We start from the raw sequence: 27,748 nt of genomic DNA on the forward strand, positions 1-27,748 counted from the left end.
CTGAGGAGCAGCTGGAAAATTGGTTCAAGAAACAAGTTAAAGATAGTTTGAAATCTGTTCTTATATATTCGCATAATAGTCCTTTTGGAAGAAAATAATAGTTTGAGAGGAACTCATATTGAAACATTATTCTGAAAGCAGCAAGCAATTGATCCTATGTAACCACTATGCATATACCATAAGAATTATACAAATAAACTAAGTAACTGTTTCACCTTCAAACAAACTCTCTCTCCATGTATCACTTCCAGCTTGAGGAGGAAGAAGAAAATCCTTTGCTCCTTAGTGTCATATTTTTGCTCAGACTATCAGCCAGTCCCCTTCCTGGCCATTTTGCATTTCTGATTAGATAAGCAAATAAGGGGTCCTTTCAGCCAGGCCATGAGACCAAAGAGAGAGAGCATTGCATATTTATTGGGGGCAGTACTCTGGTCAGGTGACGGGACCAGAGAGCATCCCATATTTAATGGTAGCAGAGGTGGGAAGACGAAGTAAAAGGTCCACTCTGCTTGAAGTTTTGGTCCTTCCTTTCGCCTCAGTTGCCTACTTTTCATATAACAGCAAGAAGCTTCTGAAGAATCAGGAGAAAGGAGGCTGCTCTGTACAATTTGTGTATCCTATGCAAGTTGTCCCTCTGCTTGGCCCATATCCTCATTGAACAAGCTCCTTCTGCAAATCTCCATTTGAGTCATTTCTTTACAGTAATTAATGGATCAAGGAAGAACTGCAACAGAACTGGCTTTACCTCAGTATCCTGAGAGCAGAATTAGCCAGTTGTCAGTGCTAAGTTGCTGACTGCTAACAGTAACAGCCATAACTGTCCTTTCTTGATATGTGAAACACCAAGGGTGGCATGCCACAACAATACTTGTATATAATGCTTGTATTAATCAGTTGGATGGCTTAAATGCAACGGGCAATTCTTTATAACACTTGATAATTTCCAAAAGCACTAAGAGCCACATCCCTATGCAAAGCAGGCTTTATTAATATTCCACTTTAGTAAAAGAAAATTGATTTTCTATTCAGGTTAATAAATACTGTATTTGATTGCATAATAGTCACCATCACATAATAGCTGCAGCCCCATTTTGGGGGTGGCAAAATTGATATTTTTGTGTTCCTCACATAATAGTCGCAGAGCCTTTTGAGGCTGATTCCCCTTTCTTTCCTCCTGCGTCTGTTTCAGAAGTCAATATTTTTTAAAAAAAAACAAACTGGAGAATCAAAGGCAGGTTCTCTTCATCATGTAATAGTCACACACCCCTTTTGTGATTGAGAAAAATGATAAGTGTAACTATTATGCAGTGAAATACAGGTATTTAGAAGTGTCTAATTGTGGGAGGCAGGAGTCACATAGGATTATCTTGTAAGGCAGTTTTAAGAGATTGAGCTTCACTGAGATTGGCATCTGTCTAAATCTAGATAGGTAGCCCTACATGATTTTTTAAAAAAAGCACTGATGGCCCTCCAAATGTTTTGGACTCCCCATCCTTTACCATTAGCCATACTAGCTAGAGCTTTTGGGAGCTGAAATTCAAAACAGAGGACAAATGATCCCTCAGCTGTGTTCTGAAAGTTTTCCTCCAGTTTTGGTATTACCTGATACTGAAGTAATATGCAGTCATACCGTACGTTTCAGTAGTATCAACTTTCCATATTAATTTTTACTTTCTTCTTCTAGTTACGAAGCTGAGCTGAACCCTGGAGATCATCAAAAGACCAACCTTCTGAAATACCAGATGGAGAAACGGCCCTTCTTTGACATGCCTTCTCATTTGGCCGATGTTGACTTAGATGAATATGACTATGAAGACGATTTTGAATGAATTCTGACATTTGTACAAGAATAAGGACTGTCTGCAGCAGGTCTGCCAATAATCGACATAGTTCTTTGTGCTGCAAAATTAATACTGTAATCATTTAGCTATTTTGAAGAAAACAGTGAATTTGTATGGAATGACACCTTTTGTATTTATTAAGTAGACTGTTGCCTATAAAATAGGCTTTAAATTATTTGCAGATGGATTATACTTATTTTAATGAATTACAATGTAGCCACCTTGTTGATGAAAATAAATTTGCTGGCTTTCAGTTACTAGAATTTTGACTCTCACCATTAGCTGTGCTAGAGAAGGCCTTGCTGTTTCTGTCTTCAAGCAGAACTAATAACTTTGCCAGAAATGAAAGAGAAAAATGTTGCAGCTTTGAATGGAGGCTAGTTCTGGTCACTCAAGTAAAGCGTTGTTGTACTGCAAAATATATCCTGCCCTGAAACAAGCTGTATGTCGCCGCCCTTTCGACTTTTATTCTTTCAGATTTCATTTTGTTTTTCTGACTCCCTTTACCAAATAGCTTTTATAGCTCGCACTTGACTGTAGCGAATATTGTACTTCATGTCAAGGGAATCAACTTTTGAAAATTGTGTAGATTTTACTTGATATGTGAAATGCACTAATCTTGCTATGGGCATTTAGCATATTTCTTCTTTGGTTAGGTAAATGTCACATTCCACAAATATTCATACCACTGGTGTCAGCGCAGCTCCAAATTTTGATGCTTCACTAGCCTACCTAAGCTAGATGTTGCTACTCTAGTATTTACACAAGCATAAGGTTTGTAGTGCCTTGATTATCCCAATGTTCACATGAGAAATTATATATTAAATACTTAAGCAGAGTTCTCGATAATATATCTTCATGTGAGACAAAAAAAAGATGTAAGCTATTTTGTTTGCAGTGCAGATCTGTTTAAAGTGTTTAAATATGTTGGTATTTTCAAATAAAGTTTTTTCATATATGTAATTATTTAACAAATCCTTTTGCAAATTTGTTCTTGAAAATATTTTTCTGGGGGAAAAGTTAAAGGACATTTTAATGTGAGGCATCCTATCAATGAGCCTCGTATCTTAAGTTCAAAACCCACTCTCCTAACTCAGGGGACTCAGATAGTCTAGGTGCTGTTTGGGGACAAAGAAGTCATCCTAAAATCAGCCCAATATTTTTTAAAATTTAGGGACAGTGAAGTGCTTCAGGGAATGCACATGAGGAGGATCCGAAGGACCAAATGGATCCCGCAAGTCAAACTTTGCCTTCTCTTGTTTTATAGCTTCTACTAGGAGCCCCTGGTGGTGCAATGACCCTTGTGCCAGCATGACTATGGTTCGAATCTGGGGAGGGTGGATTGAGCTCCCTCTGTCAGCTCCAGCTCCCCATGTGGAGATATGAAAGAAGTTTCCCACAAGGATGGTAAAAACATCAAACATTCGGGTGTCCCCAGGACAATATCCTTGTAGACTGCTAATTCTCTCACCCCAAACAAGTCACTCCTGACACTAAAACTTTTGTTTTCTATTTCCTACTTGTTTTGGTTACATCAGTGAGATTTTTGCAGCTAAAACTAGATATGTGGAAAGTCAATGGAAATGTCACAACATAGATTATTAATACTATTTACTTTATTATCCCACCTTTACTCCTATAAAGGGATTCAATATATATGTATTTGGCATCCACTCACTGAAAACCCCAAATGTTTATATGAGAATTAGGCACTGCACCCTTTACCTTCTTTTTTGGAGCTTTTCTGCAGTCTTTTTCATTTCTTCTGGAAATAATGTCTTCAGAAAACAGCCAGACTTCACTGATCACTTATTTTATTTTACAAACATCTGAATATAAAAGTATGAAACCAACAGCTGTTTTACAAGCTCTGCAGTGATGAACAGTGGATTCAGCGGACTTCTATTCCAATGTCAACATCATGATACACAAGGAAAGAAATGAAGTAGAAATTATCTATTTTTACACACAACACAAATATTTTCTCTTACCTTGAAAACACTTCCCTGTGGGATGAGACCCATGTCTGTTTAGTTCTTTACAACCCTTCAATATAACTTTCATTTTATATAGACCTAACTGTCCACCACAGGCTGATCAGATACTATCTGGTACATTTCCCTGTCTAATAAGCTTAGTGTTTCACTTTGGAAAGAAAATCTTTAACAAAACAAACATCAAAATCATTTTTTTACATGTGTAGATAACACCAGCAAATACAAAAGCCATGTAATAGCACTGGCTGAAGAAATCACAACTGTGATCACTTTTTACCACTTGTAAGTGGTGACTTGAACCATTCATTCCACGTTATGCTCTCAGCTAACTTGTGGAAACTAGGTATAGTCCATTGCACCTGTTTGCTCTTGCACATGGCGTCAAAGTATATGTCCAGGTGGCTCCTCAGGTCTCCTATATAACAAATAAATTTAGAATAAGATACTCCACAGTCAATAATAGTACATATATAGAAAAATCCTTAAATATGCTTCTCAGTTAAATAGTAGAATATAGTTGATTCTCCACATTCTTGGGTTTAAGATTGGAGATACATGTGAATGTGGAAAATCTGCAAATATCTCAGGGGGGCAACAAGGGGCCAGTGAGGGGTGGTGGTAGAGCACATCTTCAGCACGGTGGTCAGAGGACTTACTCATCCTTCCAGAAGCCCCCCTTGTCTGCCTGTCTCCCAACCATGGCATATGGGGAAGAGCCAGGCACAGCAGAAAGAAGTTCAGCCATTGGGGGGTGGGGGAGAGAAGGGGCAGGGAGCAGTGTGTGACAGAAGAAAAGCAGCAAGGAGGAAGTGAATGGGCAGACTCGGAGGAGGAAGGGGAGAGCCTCTTTTCCTCATGTGGCTACCATGGCATGCCCATCCTGACAAGCCCCCACACTGTCCTTTCGTAGCACCCACACTGTCCTCCTTTCATAGGGAACTGAAAACCTGGATGTTCCAGCAAGTTTTCGAGAATAATTAGTCCCTAGGCCCAGTTCCTAGGTCACCAGACAGTACTCTGTTCTGCAATGTATCCACTTCCCCGGCCCTATGATATGCTGTTCACACTATCCCTCGCCCAGTCCTTTTTATAGTTGATTAGGTCCATTTTAGCAATCCTGGCCATTGCTTTTGTTGAACCTCATCTGATGGAGCCCCAATATATTTGGTTTTATTTTATTTTTAGTGTGTTATATCAGGGTTTTTTTTTATTTTATGTTTTTATTTTATCTTATTTCTTATTTTTATTTTTTGCTCTTTTGATTATTAAGTTATCGTTATGTTGTTCTATATTGTCTAATGTGTCTTGTCCTGATGTAAACTGTTTTAAGGCTTTTCTTTTGGCATTGAATGTTTGCCGTATTTGTTGGAAACCGCCCTGAGTCCCTTTGGGGAGAAAGGGAATTCTATAAATATTTTTTTTAATTAAATCCTTTCCTAAACTCCCTCCTAGAGGAGGTTGGTTATATGTGGAACTGCCGGTTACAGTGGAGTTCCTACCACTGTACCCTGCAGTTCCACATGTAACCAGCCTTCTTTTAATTATCATACCCCTATCTTCCACCCTTCATCTCTTCTCATTTGCAGAGCATATTGAACAAGGCAAGTGGAGAGTTCCTAGAGGCCCTACCAGAAATTATTAACATTCTCCGCCTAAACCTGGGAAAAGTACAGATGTTATTCAGTAGTCTGATCTGCAGGGCATTGAAAACCTTCAATGGAGCCTAGCCAGCAAGCTATGTTTGGCAGGGGGCGGGGGGGGGGGGTCAGATAACAGTTGCTAACACATGAATTCCAAAGGTTACACTGTCCATCTTATGATCTAACTACTGACAGAATGCCACCTTGAATTATCAATAATTTATTATCAGTAACTTTTCACCAGGTCTCTTTAATAACAAAACTGATCCAAAGAATGGTAAATAGTCACCAGGTAGACAAGGTTTTGGATTTTTTTTCTCCAAGAAATGCATGCAATAGTAAGCAGAAACTGCCACAGCAGATTACATGATGCCCAGATTGCCAGCTTTTTGCACAAAAAGCAAGAACAAGGGAAACAAATAACGATGTCCAATGTCATAGTTTTTATTCTATCTATATGCATTGCAGCATCTGAATTCTTCCACCACCACTGTGTATGTTGTTTTAAAAACATTCAAAGCTCCACATCAAACAATCCTTACCTGGTCAGCCCCAATAACATCAACATCCATATCTTCAGCTGGGACCTCTACAGAATTATCTTCTTTGACCACAGCCTGAGTACTATAATGAGAGGACATACAGGATGGCTTAGAAAATGAACTATAATGATGTAAGATGTTTTCACAAGTCTTTTAGAGAAATCCACTTGTGAAATTAAGACATTTTGGGTGGATAATGGGCACATCACAAGGTTGAGGCAACATTCTTTCCATCCAGAAGGTCTCAATTTCAACTCTAGCATTTCCTGTTAAACGGGCATGCAGCAAAGCGGTTCAATAATGAGGCAACACTTGGGAAATTTCCACTGATTCAATGGGTCTAGTTAAGATAAAATTTCCATAACAATCCAGGCCACTGGGACTTCCAAAACCATGCCAGATATCAAAGACTTGTAGGGAGGTTGTCTGAACTGGGAGTAATAATATTTATCTATTTACTTATTTATATCCTGCTTTTCTCCCATGGGTGGGATTCAAAATGGAGTGCATGGCTAAATCAGCAAAAATAAGCATAATATTTTAAAAAATCAACAAAAACATCATAAACCAAATGAAAAGATAACACACAATGCATACCATATTTAAAACAATAAATTAAGATGTAAATCATTAAAAAAAATCCTAAACCTCAGGCCACTGAGGTTTGTCCATAAAAACAATTGTGTTAAGCTCCTAGAAAACTCAATTTTTCTTTAGGCTGTATAAAAACATTGTCATGCCTAAAATGGCTTCAAGAAATGTGTAATTACCAGAGCTGTCTAGCCACTGCCTATTTGGGGTCATCAGGGAAGGCCTGCGCCCATAGAAGAGTTTTAATTTGCAAACAAAAGGCCATAAGAGAGGCCCAAGTCTAAAATTCTACAAAAACGAGGGATATTAAGGCATTATTTGGAAAGATCTATACTAATGAGCTCTGTTCTAACAACTACAACTTTGATTAAAGCATTCTTGGAACTAAAGCTTGATGAAAATGACAAGATTTCACAGTTAGAAGTGTTTAGTCTACTTGACCATATTATGTAATTCCCAACATGCAAATCCAGAGGACTGACATAGCATTCATTTATGTACAGAAACAACATTTAGAGAAGAAATAATGAATTGGTCCACTGTTGCTCATCTGCATTATAAGCTGAGATGGTGCTACATTTTCAATTTGGAAACGTTTTACATCCACCATTCTCATATGTCCCATAAACCACAAAGAAGGTACATTTTCAGTAGTAAAGATGATCCACGCCTTCATCTCACCTGTGTCTTCTATTCAGACTCGCAGAACCAGGTGATGGTGAATTTTCTGGGTGACCACTTTCAAGAGATTTTAACCTCTTTCTTTCCCCAGAAGGGGTCTGAGACGGACAGTGGGAATCGGAGGGTTTTTTATTTACATTCTCGGCATGGCTGGGTTTGGCAAAGGCTCCTAAAATGCAAAATTGGTACTTCAGTTTTGTTTAATGCATGTAATTTAGTGCAAAAGCCCAAACACAGAAACATGGGACTAAAATGCTCATTCATAGCACATTTCCTGAAACACAGTTGATATTAAAAATGAAAAAAGTATTTCTTCATTTGAACAGGAAAAGGACTAGAACTCTTAGTGGTGTAGTGGGTCAGACCCATGTGCTGGAAGGACTGCTGACCAAGAGGTCAGTGGTTTGAATCCAGGGAGTGGGTTGAGCTCCCTCTGTCAGCTCCAGCTCCCCATGCAGGGATATGAGAAAAGCCTCCCACTAGGATGGTAAAACATCAAAACATCTAGGCTTCCCCCTGGGCAACGTCCTTGCAGACAGCCAATTCTCTCACACCAGAAGCGACATGTACTTTCTGAAGTCCCTCCTGGCACGAAAAAAAAAATAGGGAAAGAGCTGATTTATTCATTCTAACTGCTGCTGCTTGCATCACATTGAAGATTATTTTTCAGGCCCTAAGCTTCAGGAGAATAAAACATGACAAACAATAGTTTTTTAAAAAAAAAAATGGTGTCAGAAAAGACCACAGAGTTAAGGAGAAGATTAGAGAAGGAATACAAAACTGTTTAAAAGAGAAATTAAAGGAGATATCGTAAAGAATTGTTTGGAATGCAGGGCAAGTGATAGTAAGAGGCATATTAATTCAGAAAAAGTCTGACTACATCTCGCATGGATTACTGCAAAGTTATGGAAGTCAAAGAATTGGCCCAATACCTAAGATCCGGCACTTTAGCATGGCCCTCAACTCTATAATCCTGACATTTTAATGCCCAAGAACATTACTCTCCCATCCCTGCCACTGAATTTTGCACTTTCCCTTAGCTCTATCTAGGAATTTTTTTGCACAAACTCAGAGCCCTCTGAACTCAGCACTTTCATTGCTCTCCATTGTACTGTTTTTATGATGTTATGGTTTTTTTGATATGTTTCTATTTGGTTTTCTTTTCATTTTAGTTTAATGTATTATGTTTTTAACTCTGCGCTCTCTACGCTTCTCCCTTTGTAAGCTGCTCCAAGTCCCTTTGGGGAGATGGAGACGGGGTATAAAAATAAAGTTGGTTGTTGTTGTTGTTGTTGTTATTGTTATTATTATTATTGGTGGTGGGTTCACAGGTGGGGGTAGGAGGGGAAAGATTGGATAGAATATTGCAATGTATTAATTTGGGGAAACAGCATACCTGTAGTAGATGTATTTGACTATCTCTAGATAAGGCATGAACAAATTGTTTTTGCCTTGGGGCCGCATTGCTGGCCTGGCAAGGAGGGCCAGGCTAGTAGGGAAGGGGCCATTTACACGCTGGGCGGGCCCATGAGGGGTAGGGCCTGGGAGAGGGCAGGGCCAGGAGGGGACAGTGCAGGGCCTGGATCTTCCTCATATTGTCCTCCTAGCATAAGGATGGAGCTGCTTGCCCCATCCTTATGCCGAGAGGAAGGAAGGACACATGGTGCCTCCCCCAACTTATTGGAATTAGGACATAGCGGGCCACCATGTCCTTATGCCAAAAGGACAGGGAAAAGGGGGAGGACCTGAGGTAAGCACCCAGGGAGCCACATCTGGCCCCCGGGTCTTAGTTTGCCCATGCCTGCTCTAGATGTTTCTCCTTCTTATATTTGTATCCCATTAACTTCACTCAATAAAATTATTAATTTGTTTAAAGCCCTGATTGTGTGTTTGTAGATTTGAGTTTTACTTATTTTCTCATTTCCTTTTTTTAAAAAAAAATCTGCTTTTTAATTAAATCAGACCAATATTAGGGGAAATTGTATCAACATGTGCTAAATACAAAGTAACATTTCCAAAGAACACAGTCTTAATGATGTTTAAAAAAATCCCCCAAACTGGAAAAAGAGATGGGACATTAAGGATGGGAGAGGGGAAGAAGAGAAGAAAGGAGAAGGTGGAGGAGGCATAGTTGTCGTCCTGCCAGTTGCACAACCATTTTTCCTTGGCACTAACATTTGTGCAACCAGCTGCAAAACTGACAAGACTGAAACTCATCCCATGACTGTGTGTCCATGAATGGCAGAACAGCACTACTGAATGCTAGCCATAGACATTCACGACTGAAGTACAGATGAATAGCAGAATTGGCTAAGAGCATGTGTAACATCTCTGTAGCCTTTCCTTAAAGGGAAAATAAGTAAAACTCAAACTTTACTAATTATCACTTTGTGAATAAACACAACATATGCTGTGATGGAAGAAAGTTGGAATAAATATTTATTAAATATGTTTCAGTTCTTAGATATATTTTTTTACCAAAACGTTAAATGTGTGTGGAGGTATATACCTTCAACCTGCGCTTTCCTCCATATAAAGCTGGGGGTGGAGAATCTAAGGAAAAGGTTAGAGCCATTTTTTGTAAAAAGTTGTTCTGTTTTAACAGAGAAGTCTGTCAGTGGTGATAACTAGGGGCCAAATCTATTCTCCTTGAGGGGGAAGCTATCATGAGTATCATGAGTGTCATCACTCATGTGGTGGAGGCTCCTTCTTTGGAAGCTTTTAAACAGAGGCTGGATGGTCATCTGTCAGGGGTGATTTGAATGCAATATTCCTGCTTCTTGGCAGAGGGTTGGACTGGATGGCCCATGAGGTCTCTTCCAAATCTTTGATTCTATGATTCTATCATACAACATGCAGTGATGGCACTTCCAGAAATGGCAATACTGTACCTTCAGAAAATTTTCTTTTCAAAGCAGGCACCCTTGTAATGTTAGCAGGTGGCCATTCATTTGAACTGCTGACCACAGAATTATCTTCCTCTTCATTAGCCAGCAAAGAAGTTCTGTACCAACCCAGTGAGTACCAGGAATCGCCTTTACAAAGTGCTGGCTCAGGTATATATCTCTGCAAATAACTATATCTAGATACAAACAGATATACACATAATTGAAAGATGCAGAGTTCTTTCCTGAGAGAAGGTTCTTCTATTTCATAACTAAAACAATAGATAAACCAATAAAGCCAAAACAATCATCATTGAGAGGAGGGGAAACCTGCTCAGAAAACTCAGACTGGAACTACACTGCCATATAACCCAGATTAACTGGATTATATGGCATTTCAAAGCACATAATGTGAATTATCTATAGATAATGTTAATTCAGCCTCAGGCAGACAAATTATACTGTTGCAGCAGTTTTCAAACAAAGACTGGCTACAACACTCCCTTCTTACACTCCTCAATACCACAACACACTGTGTAAAATATACATTTTGCATCTTGTGTATTCTGAATCTATTTTATAGATGCACTCTAAAGGTTATAGCTTATATTTTCATTTCACTATTCACAGTTCTCATTCCATTCTCACATTTTATACACAATCTTTAACTTTCCTACCACAAAGATTTCTATGACACTCCAGCTAGCACTCATTTCCCTCAAGCATTTCCCACAAGTAATGTTCATCCACAACAAACTTACACAAGTCTTTTGTCAGGCTTAAGAAGCTTATTGGAGAATTCACTGAGTATGACCAAGAAGTTGAGGTTGGGAGGCAGGGATTTCTCTTCTGCTGTAGCTGCCCCTTGGAAAGCAAATTCAATACCTTCTCTTTTGGCAGAAGTCAAGAATAAAAAGAGAGTACACATGTTTTACTACAAGAGTGCCACAGAAACAGAAGGCCAAAAGAAGATACAGACGTAGGCACATACTTGTGTATCATGGCTACTGACTCTCGACTTTTCACCTGATCCCAGCCAAAGGTCAAAGAAAACCGCCGCGCAAGTTCTTTAATGTTAACGAAGGAAACAGAGAAGACATCCATGCTGGTGGTGCTGCTGGCAGTGTCGTCTTGACTTTCAACAAACTTCTGAAACAGCTGTAGACCACAGACATTAACATAAAACTTTCCAGGCAATATAAAAGCCCCAGAGAGGCCATACCTGACATACAACCGATGCATTCCTTGCTTAGGATGCATCAAAGCATTATTTTACCCCATAATCTGATTATATCTTTTAAGAATCCCACCAAGGTGAACAAGCACTCCAACAATGCAGATGGCAATCAGTGGGAGGGAAGAGCAGAATGTATACAAGACAAAACAGATACACAGATGACATATTAAATTTCCAGATGCTACAAGTTTATTGAGTCAAAAGTACTGCCTAATTTCACTGCAAAACATAGTCTCTGTAACCTGCTCCAATTAATATGGGCATAGCTCTTTATACCAGTTGAAATTTCCAAACTCTCTTCAAAGGCATACAATAATCCAGCTGGGATATAACTAAGACTTGTGTCACTGGGGCCAGATCTGACTTTTCAAGAAATGGGTACAGGTGGTGCACAAGGTTTAACTGTGCACAAGCACTCCAAGCTATTGCTAAAATCTGGGCTCTGATTTTAACCGAGGTCCTTACGAAAAGTGAACAGAGTGGGTGCCAGTCTTATTATTATTATTATTATTATTATTATTATTATTATTTGTTTCCCATCATCCTCCACCTATGACAGGCATTGGTTTAGGACCAAAACAGCTTCCTTGGCTTGTGGTGGAAAGGTGGAATAACGTTGGATGTCATCTGCACACTGATGGCACCAAACCCTAAAACTCCAGACCATTCCTCCCTGCAGTTTCACATAGGGCCAGATATCACTTGTGACACAGACCCATGGTTGTCATGTCAGACACCAAGTCTATGAAGAACCACTCGAGAGGGCAATCTCAGCATGGATAACGAAGCCCCCAAATATTATTAAGGTAAAGGTTTTCTCTTGACATTAAGTCCTGTTGTGTCCGACTCTGGGGGTTGGTACTCATCTCCATTTCTAAGCTGAAGAGCTGGCATTGTCTGTAGACATCTCCAAGATCATGTGGCCAGTATGACTGAAGGAGGGCTGTTACCTTCCCACTGGAATGGTACCTATTGATCTACTCACATTTGCATGTTTTCGAACTGCTAGGTTGATAGAGGTTGGGGCTGACAGCGGAAGCTCACGCCACTCCTTGGATTCAAACCTACAACCTTTCGGTCAACAAGTTTAGCAGCTCTGCAGTTTAACCCACTGCGCCACCAGGGGCTCCTATACATAGAGTAGCTTTGTACAATATTTGTAATAATACTATTTATGAAAGAAATCTTGTGCACGCTGAATCAGAAGGCTGAGATTGTAACATCTTTGCTTTCAGATGGTTCAATGCACATGAGATTTCTGAGCATTTCAGAATTCAGATAATTGAGTTCAACCTGTACTTTCATTTGTTTAATTTACCTACATGAGTACACTGCTGCTGAGACTAGACTCCTGTTGGCACTGTGTCTTGCTAAGCTAGGCATTCAAGGATCTAGGAAAGGCAAACTCTATTTTTTTCTGCACAGAGTGATTAGATGGTTTATTCACATGCTTTCATCTGCAAACTTTCAAGGTCAAGCTGTAGCCAAACTGGGCTGTTGCCTACGTGATATGTAAACACAGGCTCCTGACTGTATGAGCAAAGCGCAGTTCAGAAAATGCAACTGAGCCCTCTTGGTATCACATTTCAGGGGATACGCCATGTTCTTCCTAAGCTCCAAACCAACATGAGTAAAATTAAAAGGGACTCACATATCTGCAATCCCAAAGGACATGTTCTAAAGCTGCAAGAGTAACCTGGAAGCTTCCAACACATAACTTGGAACAAGCTAGCCAGGGAAACTGTCCGATTGTGGAAAGTAAACACTACACTCAATGAAGCTTAACTGAGTTGTGTGGCACAACAATGCTTCAAAGGCCTAGTAAATCTGTCTCAGGGGTACATAACCTCAAGCTGCATAAAAGGTCTCACCTGACTGAACAATGACAGCTAGCCTAGAACTCTGTCCTGGAAAAGCATTTATCCTGTATGGAGAATATATCATATTTACTTGAATCTAATGCTTAACTTTTTTGGCCAAATGGCCTTACCAAAATTGGGCAAGGTCATTTAGCCAAAAAATTACCTTACCCAATGACTTGTGAAGGTGGACTAATTATAGGCAAGTCTTCAATGTATGCTTAGTGATTGACTGATGTCTGTGAAATTAGATTCACATCATACAGTAATCTTATTGCTGAGCCAATGCTGCTTCAGGAGGTATACCTGGAGATCTCTTCATTGAGGAACATCATCTATCACGGCCAGGGCTCAATGTTATGCAATCCTAGGATTTACAGTTTGTTGAGGCATCTGCAGTCTTTGGCAAAGAAGGCTCAGCCCTTGTCAAACTACAGCCCCCAGGATGCCATAGTATTGAACCAAGGCAATTAAAGTGGAGCACCTCAAGGTTTTCTTTTCCATTTCTGGAAGCTTTGGTGTTCTAACACAATTGCTTATAATGAAGGAATTCTAAACAGACAGCAACAGTAATTCACACATTTTTGGTCAAATTACAAAAAATGCAATTTTGGCTGCTGAGCATTACATTTGGCAGCAAATGCCTTTTTTGCGGGGGGGGGGGGGGGTCCTGAAAATTCAGGTGCCAGTTGAATTTAGTGGTGCATTAGACTTGAGTAAATATGGGTATTCATGGAGAGTAGGACTGCTGCATTCATTTTGTACATAAAGTCCACATTTGCAGTTTGAAGTGGTATTGCCCGGAGATACAAGAAAGCCAAAGACAGGTCAGTAAGTGCATGTTTCAAACATAATGACTACAAGCAAAATCAATAATGTTGGGCAAGGTGGCAATTGAAGTTTTTATTCATTTATTATTAGTTAATAAACATTCATTAAGGTATTTAAATTTCTCTCAATATTAAAAGATCATGGGGCAGGGCTCAGCATGGGTAAAATAACAACTGAAACACTATAAAAGTAATGCAGCTAATCCTCCATATGCGCTGGAGCTAGGGGTGCAGGACCCCCATGAAAGTGAAGAAACCATGATTAAAAAATATTATTATCAAACCCAAAATAACACCTTCCTCGGAATCTCTACGTCCTCCAACACAACCTTATAGTCAACTCCCAGTACACGATGGCCATAGAGTCACACTGGAGGACCTAGACACTCCTAAAGAGACTATATTAAGCAAATCTGTGAAAAATCAAATCTCCAAGAAGTAAAAGGCTGCAAATTAGGATAAGTGATTGTATATGAATTTTAAATAGACTGAAGTCAATTAAAATGGTTCGTTGTTCATTCATTCAGTCGTTTCTGACTTCGTGACTTCATGGACCAGCCCACGCCAGAGCTCCCTGTCAGGCGTCACCACCCCCAGCTCCTTCAAGGTCAATCCAGTCACTTCAAGGCTGCCATCCATCCATCTTGTCCTTGGTCAGCCCCTCCTCCTTTTTCCTTCCATTTTCCTCAGCATAATTGTCTTCTCTTAAGCTTTCCTTTCTACTCATGATGTGGCCAAAGTACTTCATCTTGGCTTCTACTATCCTTCCCTCCAATGAGCAGTTGGGCTTTATTTCCTGAAGTATGGACTGGTTGGATCTTCTTGCAGTCCAAGGCACTCTCAGAACTTTCCTCCAACACCACAGTTCAAAAGCATCTATCTTCCTTCGCTCAACCTTCCCTATGGTCCCCATAGTCCATAGGTGACTATGGGGAATACCATTGCTTTAACTATGTGGATCTTCATTGCCAGTGTGATGTCTGTGCTCTTCACTATTTTATCGAGATTGGACATTGATCTCCTCCCAAGAAGTAAGCGTCTCCTGATTTCCTGGCTGTAGTCTGCATCTGCAGTAATCTTTGCACCTAGAAATACAAAATCTGTCACTGCCTCCACGTTTTCTCCCTCTATTTGCCAGTTGTCAATCATTCTTGTTGCCATAATCTTGGTTTTTTATGTTTAACTGCAACCCAGCTTTTGTGCTTTCTTCTTTCACCTTGATTAGAAGGCTCCTCAGCTCCTCCTCACTTTCGGCCATCAAAGTGGTGTCATCTGCATATCTAAGGTTGTTAATGTTTCTTCCAGCAATTTTCACCCCAGCCTTGCATTCATCAAATTGAAATGGTGGTGATTAGCAATAGTAATTAGCTATGCTAATGTTTGCCTCCTAGAGATAAGGTATTAAAATAATTCAAATTTATGGTGTAATATAAAGACATAGAGTCAGAGATGCCCAAAATAGACCATGGATTGTATGCTTCCCTGTGAAGAGGAGAGAGTTTTGACCTCCTGGACTGACTTCATGCACCCAGTGAAGTGAAGGAACCTCTGGGACTATATGGTAGACAAGTAGCTAGACTGGAAAATATGATCTCTCTTCACCTGAAGGGAATGTAATTATAGCAGATGCAGCAGAAACCTCCACCAGCTTAAGCTCAGCCAGTTGATGCTCTTCCGCTTGCAGAACAATGGATCTAGATTCCCTCAATCTTTTTATATCATGTTTTCTATCAATGCCTTTAAAAGGGTTATCAAAAGACTAAAACACAGTAATATTCTCACCTGTTGCAAGCAAAGTATCACAGTTTTTGCACTCCGAATTTTGTCATTGTGTCTTGACCTGCTCAAGGTTTCTTTAATTATATCTCCAAAGTCATTATATGTCTGTTGAAAGGCAAGAGGGGAAAACTCTTTTTGTATCAATCAATAGCAGTATGAGGGGAATTCAAAAATCAAGTGTTTCTAAAATACATATAATAATATTAACTTTACAACTTACAGAGAAGGAAATTTTTATAACAGAATCCTATAAAGTAAAGGTTTCCCACAGACATTAAGTCTAGTCATGTCCAATTCTGGAAGTTGGTGCTCATCTCCTTTTCTAAGCTGAAGAGCCAGTGTTGTCCGTAGATGCCTCCAAGGTCATGTGGCCAGCATGACTACATGGAGAGCCATTACCTTCCTGCCGAAGCGGTACCTACTGATCTACTCACATTTGCATGTTTTCGAATTTCTAGGTTGGCAGAAGCTGGGGCTAACAGTGGGAGGTCATCCCACTCCCCTGATTCTAACCACCCCTTTTGGTCAGCAAGTTGAACAACTCAGTGCTTTACCCTGCTGTGCCATGGTTGGCTCTCTCTCTATATATGAAGCAAATCCAAAATAATGCCATGGGGATTGCTCTCAAGAAAATATCTGCAGGATTACAATGTTGGGTTCATTGAAATATGACATAATTTCTTTTGTTAGTACATTCATGCCTAACACATTCAATGGAAAATCAGTTTTACTCAGTTTTATCCATAAAATATACAGCTTTCCAAGCAAGAGTGCTTAGGATCATAAGTTGCAAGCAACCAAAGGAAAGAAAAAAAAAATAAAACTACCAGGCTTATCTTGCCTAGCTTCAGAAAGATTAGAAGACTGTCTTCTCAATGCTGCTACTCATGCAATTTGGGGGGGGGGGGGGACAAGAAAGAAAACAATGAATCTACTCTCTTTACACAAACATAACCCAGAACAAAATCTAGCTTGTTTTAAAGTAGTCTAAGGATGTTCTGCATGGCCTTCTGAGACAAAGGCTAGAAAATAAATCAAAACAAAGAACTATCGGAGTGATTTTGATGCCCATGGGCAGGACAAATATTCTCTTGATTTCATATACAGAAAACAGCTGGACCAGCAGCTGAATCTTATTTTGACATTGGCATGTGTAGTAAACATAGCATCCTCCATCATAATTTGTGGCAACAAGCTCAAAAACAAGTTGTGCAGCATTGCCATCCAACAGAGGAGGACAGCTGGGGACTTTACATAAGGCAGTTCTTATTGCTATAGTGTAAACAATGCTATTGTACAAAATCAACTATGTTATAAAAAGATGGCATATAGACTGTACCCATCACATCTCATGACACATAGATCCCACTGGTTTGAATAACTCCATCTTTATGAGACTGGGAAAACAAAAAGTCTACACAGTTCAACTTTATGGGTTTGGAAGACATCATTTAGAGAATTAGCCAATTACCTTCATATAATGCTTATAGATTTCAGCAGCTGAAGTCATCTCAACAACATTATAAATTATTAACTTGCAGTAAGAAGCAAGGAGGCATCGCTTCAGGTGCAAGGCATCCAGTTTCTGGCTTTCTTTTTTCCGGTCATCCTCTTCTGTCAAGTCTATGGCAAGAAAGGTGAACACCTAAATATCCGGTCAGAGCTCTAAACCACAGCTGCCATATCACCTTTATGTATTTCTTTGCCCTTGCAACATTTAAGAGCTGTTTTGTCTTCAGGCACCATGTCAGTACCAGCTGCTTATCCACTTTACATGGATTTTCACCATGAAAAACAAGATATGAGGCCAACAAAGACGCACAGATGAGTATAGGACTTTGAAAATTCTCGTAAGGCCAAGACTAAAAGTTAATCTAATGAATGTATTTTAAAAATTATGTCTTTCAACAGGCTACCTTTTTCATACTGAATACTAGTAATATAATTTGTGAGGGGAAGAATTCCTGTTACAAATATACCCCACAGCACATGATACTTTTCTTGAACAGGTTCTACATCTTCAGTATCAAACTTTTCACTAGATTTTAACCACATGCTTGGTTGTACCACAATTAAGTGCATCCTTTCCTTTTGGAAATAACAAATAGCAGAGAGGTTGATGGTTATAGTTTTAGTTTTTGTTTGTTTGTTGGGGTACTGGGCATTTATTATTATTATTATTATTATTATTATTATTATTATTGCCATTGGGCTTTATTCATTCTCGTATTTTATCTTATAAACATTTTGAGGGGGCTTCATACACTAAACAGACTGTCTAAAATCGCTTAAATACATAAAATTAAATTCAAACACACTGCATTAGAGCAATGGCCCCTACTTTCATAAATATCCAAAAAATTACATTTTTTCTATGTTGAAGTTGATGTAAATGATTAAACAGATTAGTTTAAGACTGGTGACGTAGAAAGGCTGAAGAGGCTTAAAATGTCTTAACTATTCAGATTTCACAGATGGAATGTCTTGAGAGAAAGACATTCTTCTTAAAAAACAGTTCCGTCACACTCAGTCAACTCATTGTTTTAGACCTTTACTTTAATAGTGAAGTGATATAAACAACAATATGTTTATATCACTTCACTATTATAGCTGATTACTAAATGGGAGCAACAAATATTGCTAGGTCAGTACCTTTTTTTTACTAACACGCAGAAAAAAATCACTAACCTTTGGTCTCTTCCTCCTCATCGTTGAAAACGTGATCCTGAATAAATATTATCATTCTTGTCTGAAGAGATAAACTGGGAAGGTAGTCAAGTGACTCAACAGTTTCATCATCACTTGAATCTTGATGGCTTATAACCATAAGTAAATCACAGAGTAACGCAAAAGCCTGTAAAAATAGACAGCTATAAAAATGTGGCCATTACAGAAAAATGTATGACATGAACAATATTTCCCACCTCTGCTATACATATCCAGAACCCAATCCAGTCCTTGCCTTATTAGGATCCTGCTGGAAGAAACTAAGATCATCAAATATATCTAGGTCATGTATAAATCGGGAGCAGGTTTTGGGGCCAAAATTATGCATTTTACTATGAGCCATGGATAAATCAAAGATAAAAGGTAAGGGCAAACAACCAAGAAATCTTCTTCTGTCCTATTAAAAATGCATAGAGTGAACATACTTAGGAAGAGCTAAAGAGAATGGCAGGACCTATTTATATGAAGGGTTACAATTGTGGGGAGGGAATAATAATAATAATAATAATAATAATAATAATAATAATAATTCTCCTTGTGACTCGAGGCAGGGTACAGCATGATAAAACAGAACACAACTGAAATACACATAACAAATATATACATGTAAAACACAGATTAAAATGACCGCTAAAATACAAGTAAACATTCACGAGTTAAAACTGACTGGATAGATTGCATTGCTGATCGTAAAATGTGTACATTTATACAAACGCATATTACAGAGAGAATGTCAGGTGTAAGCCATTAAGGGGGCTTTGGGAGCTGACTGAGGGTCCCGGTTGGAATGAGTTTCCCTCCTGTCTGGGTCTAACCACTGCCTCGCAATAGTTCACATGCATTATCTTGTTGTAATCCTTGCAGCATCCCTGTACAGTCCATCATATTAAGTACTATATCGAGGTGGCAGAGGGCACTGAAGCTGAGAGAAATCCCTTGCAAGGCCACCTAATGATTACATAGATCTTTATTTGCTGTAGTGCAGCAACAGTGGGATGCCATGCTGTAAGAATTCCAGGTAGAGTGGTCCCACTGAGGCCCCTTCCACACAGCTGAATAAAACCCCATTTTATCTGCTCTGAACTGGAATATATGGCAGTGTGGACTCAGATAACCCAGTTCAAAGCAGCTATTTTGAGATTTTCTGCCTTCATATTTTGGGTTATATGACTGTGTGGAAGGACCCTGAATTAGTGGAATTTGCTATTGATGTTTTTATTTCTGCCAAACTTCCCAATGTATGTGTATAGAGACATAAGAGTCTTCAAAATGGGCAGAGAGATAAATGTTCTTTTTATATAGGTACATTACAGCTGTCATTAAAATAAATACAGAATATACACCTAAATAGAAAGGTTGAACTGTAGGATGCTTACCTTTTCACGTAACTCTCTGTTGTCATGGCTGAGGTAGCATGTGCAAATGTGGCAGAGATGTCTCAAATGTGTTTTCAAATCTGAGACATTTTCCTTATGGGGGAAAAAACAATTTTAACCCTTCTTTTAAGCATTATTCCTTTTAAACTAACATCAATAAAATTACTGGTTCTCAAAAGTGAGATACAAGGTTCCATAGGGACAATTTCAACCCTATCTACAGATTTTCTAGGTGTATATTGATTACTAGTCCGTGAAGTTGAGACGATCTTTATTATCAGTAACTGGTGATGGGAGCAAGGGCTAGCCTTTTGGTTAGTGCCTAAGTGACAAATAAAACAGATGTCAGACTGCTTATCTGTTATTTATCTCAGGGAAGAACCAAGAGCTCTCAACCAATATATGCAAACATTCACAATTTGGGAAACAATTAACAGATCTGGAATATATGGAATGTCTTGGACTACAACTATAGATGGCGTGATTTTAATATGAAATGGAATGTTTTTCAATGTTTAATATATATTTTAATTTTAATCTAAGCTTAAATATTTCCCATGACTTAGTTTGCATTTCTAACATTCTAAAGAGTGGATCAGAACCAATGCAGATTTTAAATAACAAAAAAGAAAAGCACTTTGATCCTGAATTTGTTTCTGATAAGGATACCACTGCTGTCACATGGTATATCTTAATATTATAATAATTAGCTTTTACAATAGTGGCAAATATTATTCATATCAATTCACCTGGAAGATTTTCACTCTCTGCCTTGCTGACAATACATCATCTAGATGAGGATGGAAAACACAGGTCCTATTCCACTCATCTTTGTTCTGTGACAAATCTCATGAATTTCCCAGGGTTTTCTTAGTCAAGGAAAACTCATGAGTTGCTTTTGCCAATTCCTTCCTCTGAAATATAGCCTACAGGACCTGGTATTCCTTGGCAACCTTTCATCCAAATACTTACAACCACAGAAAAGCTTGTTTTGTGTGATACACATCCATTTCACAACATGTGTAGCACATGCACTTAAACTGTTCACATGTAACCGAGGAGTTCTCCTAACTTTAGATAAACCAGAATATTATGTCACATGCAAGATCGGCAAAAGTCCAAACAACATGTTTCTGATGCAACACATAAAGTAATAGATTACAGATTCTACACAAAGGTTTTCCAAGATTGCCAAATAATAATTTACATCAAAACTGGCTGGCAACAAAGACCATGCAGAAACTATAATTGCCCTTGGGCCTAACCTTGGAAGGTGTGTTCTCTACCACAAAAGCTAGCTGCCAGAGTAGTGCAAAATAAGCACACTGTAATGCGGGCAAAACAACCTGCAAAATAAAAGCAAGAAATTAATTACATTGTCATAATTTATGAAATTTGACATGGACATCTCCCCACAACAAAGGATCAAAATATCCAACCACTATGATTCATGGCAGATGGTGCTACCAACTGAGACAGTCAAGATAGATAGATATTTCCTCCAGTACTATAGTAGTAGCTGTTGCTGGTGAACATAAGCAAGACAGTGCTACTGTCTGCCACATTCCGACTGCATTTTTCTCATAGGCATTAATGGAACACCATGACAACAAAATGCAGGTCTTTTGTCTAACCTATCATGGTTTATCTTATGCTATAACATATAAAATGTAACTTCTTTTACTGAATTTATTTTAGTCTGCTGAAATTTCAATCAGCAAGATATAAAATAGAAAGGTATTGTTGGGGTGCTATCTGACCAAGCAGAACATTTAAATTAGAACCTAATATGCATCATGAATTCATCTAGAGTGCTAAATTTTCTGCATTGCAATATTACTACAGTTACCTGAAGAGGTATAGTGCCACGTTCCATTTCAAATACAAGCAGTGTAATCATCTTGTCATAAAGATTCCATTTAGAAAGATCATGGGCACTACAAGTCCAAAAGGAGATAAAGCATGATCCTGTTAGATAGATTTGAACAAATAACTTCCACAAAAATTATTGAGGCAGCTTGTTCTCATTACTTAATTCTCACATGCCCCCATATTCTCCAGAATAAATCTTTACAGTGAAATACAATATATAAATGGAAACTACATATTTTAATCACTTCTTTCAGTAAAGCAAATGCAAAATTACAAAACTGACTAGAGCTTGGAAATTTACTTTTTGGACCACAACTCCCCAAATGCCAAATAAAGTAACTTTTATAAACTCTGATTTTTAACTAGCCTCTAATGCAGTCTCCCAACCAAGTGCCCTCCAGATTTTTTGGCTGTGGATAATGGGAGTTGTAGGCTAAGAGGCAGGTGCTAGATTGCGGCAGGCCACACTACTGAACAGCAAAGACGTGTCTCACTACTAAAAAAAATAAAAAATCCTTGTCACGATTTCTACTGAAATTCTTGTACAAAAAATCTGGGCAAGATTTGTGAGTTAACTGCCTTTCTCATTTCTCACTATTTCTGCATATCATTGTTATTATCGATTGTATTGTTTTTAACCAGGGGTGAAATTATGATGTTATGTTGACCTGTTTATTGTTTATGTTTTGTTTTGCACTTGTTGTATTTTGCATGTTACACCTTAAGTGTTCTGTGAGCCACCCAAGACCCTCTGGGAAATGGTGGCAGGATACAAATAGAAGTTTGTTTATTTATTTATTTATTTATTTACTAACTGTCCCCTGCCACACGTTGCAGTGGCCCAGTCTGTGTATATCTGCTTTGTGTGTGTGCATGTGTGTATATGTGTGTGTGTATATTTGCATATATGTGTATATACTTGTGTTTGCGTATGTGTGTGTGTGTGTGGTTTTGCGAATGCAGTGGTTTTTTAGTTATGTTAATCCCACAAACAAACATTACATTTTTATTTATATAGTATTATTATTATTATTATTATTATTATTATTATTATTAATTCTTGGGCATTAAAAGAGGAAATCTTCCGGTTTGCAGCTATGGCGGCAGGACGCAGGTAGAAGGAGCTCCGTCTTCTAACTGCAACTTGAGTGAGTCACTGGGTTGAGCAGAGCCAAACCAGGCTGTGCTCCCCTCCTCCTGTGGATGGATACAGGGGGGTACGCTGACACCCGATAGGTCACCTATATTTGACGCCCCCCAATACCCCGCATTGGGGTGGGAGGGAGCTGAAGGGTGCCCGAGGGTCGCGACTGACCACCCATGAAACAGGCTGCGAAGCCTGTAGGAACTGCCAACACTGCAAGCAAGATCTATATAAAGAAGAAAAGTTGAAGGCGCTAGCCCGAAATGGAGCAGAGGCTCCGAAATCAAGAATTTATGTCCTAAGGAGAAGGGGATGACCCGAAAGGAGAGCAAGCCTACCAAAGGTTAACGCGGCACCAAGAAAGGAATCTATACTTTCCGCGGCGGTACAGCTGTATAGCTGTATAGCGGCACAGCCAGTCCGGCCGGCGAAAAGCAGATCTAGAACAAACTGACAAACCTAACGAATCTAATGAACTGACCAAACTTAATATCTAGACGTATCAGAGATATCTGAGTCATCAAGAGACATCATAACAAGGAATCCCAGCGAAAAAAGAACTGCCGGGGTGCATGAAGGGGGAAGAACCCAAAGACCCCCAGGCACAACAAGCCGGGAATCATCAAGCCAGAAAACATATAAAAGAATATCAACAAAGAAGAAGTGGGAAGCCTCCCGGCCAAAACCTCACGTAAGGAGACCCAGAGACGCAGAGCCTACCTGCGAGTAGAGGAGGAGCAGGAGTACACCCGCGAGGAGGCACAGGGCTCCAGAGGAGGAGGAACAAACAAGGATAGGGAGGAGACCGCACGGCACACGTCGCAAGCCGCAGAGACGCAGTGACGCAGGCGCCGCGACACTACGGCAGGGACGTCACGACGTCACGCCACCGCGACGCGCAACGCGTAACGTGGAGGCGGGGCGAAGCGACGAACCCGGAACTGGGAAAGAGACCGGAGGAAAGGACCCGGAGAAAGACAAGAGAGAAAATAAGAGAAAGCAGAGGGATCGGAGGATCGGAGAAGACCAGGAGGAACAGGAGGAACAGAAGAAGACCGGGAGATTGAGACTCTAAAGGACTGAAAAGGACTGAAAAGGACACAAAGCCACAGAAAGGTTGGAAAAAATAAATATAGAATTATAAGTCTGAAATGTACAATAACTTGATTATATTGAGAGTTTAACCAGTGATTCTACTGACGATTGGACAGCCTTGATTGCATTGACATTTAATAGAGTAGACTTGGCTCTATTGGCAATTTATTCTATGGACAATTGATTGAAAGGACCTGGTTCTATTGCAAGTGGACCCAGTGATTTTATTGACAAGTGAGTGAACCTGATAGTATTGACAACTGATTGAGTGGCTCTGATTCTCCTGAAGATCAATTAAGTGGACCTGATTCTGTTGATAGTTGATCCACCAATTCTGTTGTTGATTGAGTGGACCTGATTGTATTGATAATAACTAAGACGCAATAAAGACGTAAAAGGGAGAGGAAAAGAAGAATAGGATCCAGAACAGGGTCCAGAATTCAGGGTTGAGATAAGGACTTAACGAAACTTTAAAAAAAAATACTCAATCAAAAATAAATAAATAAATAAATAAAAAATAACAATATTAATAAATACAAATAAAAAATAAAAAATAAAAATTTAAAATAATTAAATAATTAATAATAATAATAATAATAATAATAAAAATTAAAAATTACATAAAGGCACCTAAAATTATAAATTAAATAAAGTACAGCAGAAGAAACATTACGGCCAACTAACGACTCAACAATAAGTGAGAAGAATAAACGGATCTTAAATGCACAAGACAATAAGACAAATCCCCTGAGCTCAAACAATCAAAGATAAAAAGTTTAAATCCACCCAGAATAGCAAAGAAATAAAAATATGTCAGCTCAAAAAACAAAGATGGAGAAGGAAATAAAAGACCCGAAAGCAATGGAAAGAAAAGGATCAGGACAGGAGGAAAACCTTATGAAAGACATATGGAAAGAACTACAGAAGATAACGGAAAAAATAACAGAAAATCAGGAAGCAAACCAAAAAGAACTGAAAACAATAACTGAAAGACAAATTAAACATCAAGCACAATTAGATCTTATAAGGAAAGAACTCAAAGAAGACATAGGACAAATAAAAAAAGAACTTACAGAAGCCTGTAGTGAGATAAAAATGGTAAAAACAGAGAATAAGACGTTAGCGAAGTCTCAGAAAAAAATACAAAACAATATAGAGGAACTACAGAACAAAAATGAGAAACTAGAGAAAGAACTGGAGAAACTACAACAGAAAGAAGCAGAACACTACCTAAGATTAAGAAATCTGCAAGAGGAAACTCAAGAAGATCTGAGACCTAAAATAATCAATATACTAGCGTCATACCTAGGCAAACAAGAAGATGCCATGGAAAAAGAAATCGACCGAACCTACCGTGTTCAAAGAAGGTTTGCCAAACAGAATAACCTAACAAAAGACGTTATAGTTTGTTTCACACGAAAATGCACTAGAGATGAAATCCTCATTCAATCTAATAAAAACCCAATAATAAGAGAGGGGAAAAAGATCATTGTCTTAAAAGAAACCCCACAAGTAGTGTTAACACGAAGAAAGAAATACTTCTTTCCAACACAGGAATTAAAAAGAATTAAGGTCAGATTTAGATGGGAGAAGTCAGAGGGGCTGATGATAACATATAACGAAAGAAAACATTGGATTAAAAATGAAGAAAAAGCTAGAGAATTCTATAATATGTTAAAGAAGGAACAACCAAATGAAGGAGGGGAAAAGCAACAAAGAATGGGCAGAATGAATAAAAGACCAAGACCACCATCCTCAGAGGATGAGGAACATAAACTAGACCAAGCAACAGCGCTACCGGAAGAGAAAGATGAAGGGGATCTAGAGGAGGAAGAGACAGAGGAAATAAAAAACAGTGATGATGTATGAACAAAAATTGAATATTTACTCGTTGAATGTAAACGGTTTAAATTCCCCAAATAATAGAAGGAGAATATTTCACCGAATAAATAAAGGAAATTTTCACATAATAGCGCTTCAAGAGACTCATATTTGTCATAAACATGTTGCTCATCTGGTACAGAATAAACTTGGCAAAGAGTACTACTCCTCGTTCGAGAAAAAAAAGAGAGGAGTGGTGATCTATGTCAACAGGAAGATCTCTGCTGAACTGATGTTCAAAGATCAAGAGGGTAGGGTGGTAGCGGTCATGATAACTATGGAGGGTAAGAAAACGCTCATCTGCAACATATACGCTCCAAACGGGCCAAAAACAAAGTTCATAGAAGCCCTAAAAGAAAACATCCAGAAGATAGAATATGACAACTTAATAATAATGGGCGATTATAACGGAATATTAGACAAAATTTTAGATAAACGCTCACCAAAACTAAGACAAACCAAACTAGATAAAGCCCTTCTACCTAAGAAATTCCTAAACCTCAAAGAAGAATTTGATCTCCAGGATGCATGGAGACACTGCCACCCTGGAGAAAAAGACTACACCTTTTTCTCATCACGCCATAGAACATGGACTAGAATAGATATGATCTGGGTAACAAATTCACTAGCACTCAATATCCAAAAAATCCAAATAATGCCTAGAGAACTGTCAGACCACTGCCCGATAACAATGGAACTCTTTAACAGGATCGAGAACAGAAGATGGCGCCTCAACGAGAATTTATTAAAATCGGAAGAGGATGTCTCAAGAAACAAAGAACTAATCAAGGATTTTTTCAACATAAACGACACAGAAGATGTTTCCCTCCAGATAGTCTGGGACACCCTAAAGGCAGTAATGAGAGGCAATCTGATCAAGCAAAATGCCATCAGAAACAAAAAAAAAAGAAACAAAGAAGTGAAAGAAATAGAGAAAGAAATAGAGGAGAAGGAACAAGCCTTGAAGAGGGATCCGGAGAAAGACTCAACAATCAAAAAGCTGAATAGACTGAAGAAGAGAAAATACCATCTAGACCTGGAAGCACTTGCAAAAAAATACAAATATGCAAAACAACAACACTTCGAAAATGCAGACAAACCCGGTAAATGGCTAGCCAGGAAGGTAAGGAAAAAGAAACAATCAACATACATAACAAAGATTAGAAAAGGGGAGAACTTATTAATTACAAACAAGGAAATTCAGGAAGAATTTCACAACTTCTTTACAAGATTATATACGAAAGAAACAATAAAGGAAGAGAAGATAACCCAATATCTAGCAAGCTTAAAACTGGAGAAAATAACGGAAGAACAAAGGGAAGGACTGAACAAAGAAATAACAACACAGGAAATAGAAGAAGCAATTAAAGACCTAGATTCCAGCAAAGCTCCCGGTCCGGATGGATATAGCGCTTTATTTTACAAATCCATGAAGGATGAAATAACACCGCATCTCAAAAAAATAATGAATCTAGCGTTGAAAACCAGCACTATCCCAGACTCATGGAAGGAAGCGGAAATAGTGCTTATAGGCAAAGAAAACGCAGATCCAGCAGAAGTGCAAAACTACAGACCTATCTCACTCCTAAATGCTGATTATAAGATCTACGCCAACATAATGGCTAAGAGGCTAAAAACACTGCTAAAAGGATGGATAGGAGAGGAGCAAGCAGGCTTCCTGCCAAATAGAGGAGTGAAAAGCAACATGAGAACTATCATCGATTCGATAGAATATTATGATATTAACATCCAAAAAGAGGTTGCGTGGCTT

The 27,748-nt window shown here is 38.8% G+C and overlaps 2 protein-coding genes across 6 annotated transcripts in view; one reads left to right on the forward strand and one right to left on the reverse strand.

Moving 5' to 3' along the window:
- Window positions 1–2,816, forward strand: part of PPP2R3B (protein phosphatase 2 regulatory subunit B''beta) — a 55,600-nt gene extending 52,784 nt beyond the window's left edge. For both annotated transcript variants that reach the window (XM_060769852.2, XM_060769853.2), the window contains one exon: window positions 1,685–2,816. In XM_060769852.2, the coding sequence (XP_060625835.2) occupies window positions 1,685–1,829 (145 nt within the window). In that variant the 3' untranslated portion in view covers window positions 1,830–2,816. The remainder of the gene's footprint in view (window positions 1–1,684) is intronic.
- An 822-nt stretch (window positions 2,817–3,638) lies between these two features.
- LOC132771625 (cohesin subunit SA-2-like) overlaps window positions 3,639–27,748 on the reverse strand; it is an 86,405-nt gene continuing 62,295 nt past the window's right edge. For all 4 annotated transcript variants that reach the window (XM_060769850.2, XM_060769848.2, XM_060769849.2 and 1 more), the window contains 12 exons: window positions 21,835–21,922; window positions 21,251–21,331; window positions 19,986–20,078; window positions 18,571–18,736; window positions 17,354–17,505; window positions 15,886–15,987; window positions 11,169–11,335; window positions 10,939–11,067; window positions 10,184–10,374; window positions 7,293–7,461; window positions 6,021–6,102; window positions 3,639–4,253 (listed from right to left, as the gene is read on the reverse strand). In XM_060769850.2, the coding sequence (XP_060625833.2) occupies window positions 4,245–4,253; window positions 6,021–6,102; window positions 7,293–7,461; window positions 10,184–10,374; window positions 10,939–11,067; window positions 11,169–11,335; window positions 15,886–15,987; window positions 17,354–17,505; window positions 18,571–18,736; window positions 19,986–20,078; window positions 21,251–21,331; window positions 21,835–21,922 (1,429 nt within the window). In that variant the 3' untranslated portion in view covers window positions 3,639–4,244. The remainder of the gene's footprint in view (window positions 4,254–6,020; window positions 6,103–7,292; window positions 7,462–10,183; window positions 10,375–10,938; window positions 11,068–11,168; window positions 11,336–15,885; window positions 15,988–17,353; window positions 17,506–18,570; window positions 18,737–19,985; window positions 20,079–21,250; window positions 21,332–21,834; window positions 21,923–27,748) is intronic.

Source organism: Anolis sagrei, chromosome 3 (assembly GCF_037176765.1).
Source record: "Anolis sagrei isolate rAnoSag1 chromosome 3, rAnoSag1.mat, whole genome shotgun sequence".
NCBI lineage: Eukaryota > Metazoa > Chordata > Lepidosauria > Squamata > Dactyloidae > Anolis > Anolis sagrei.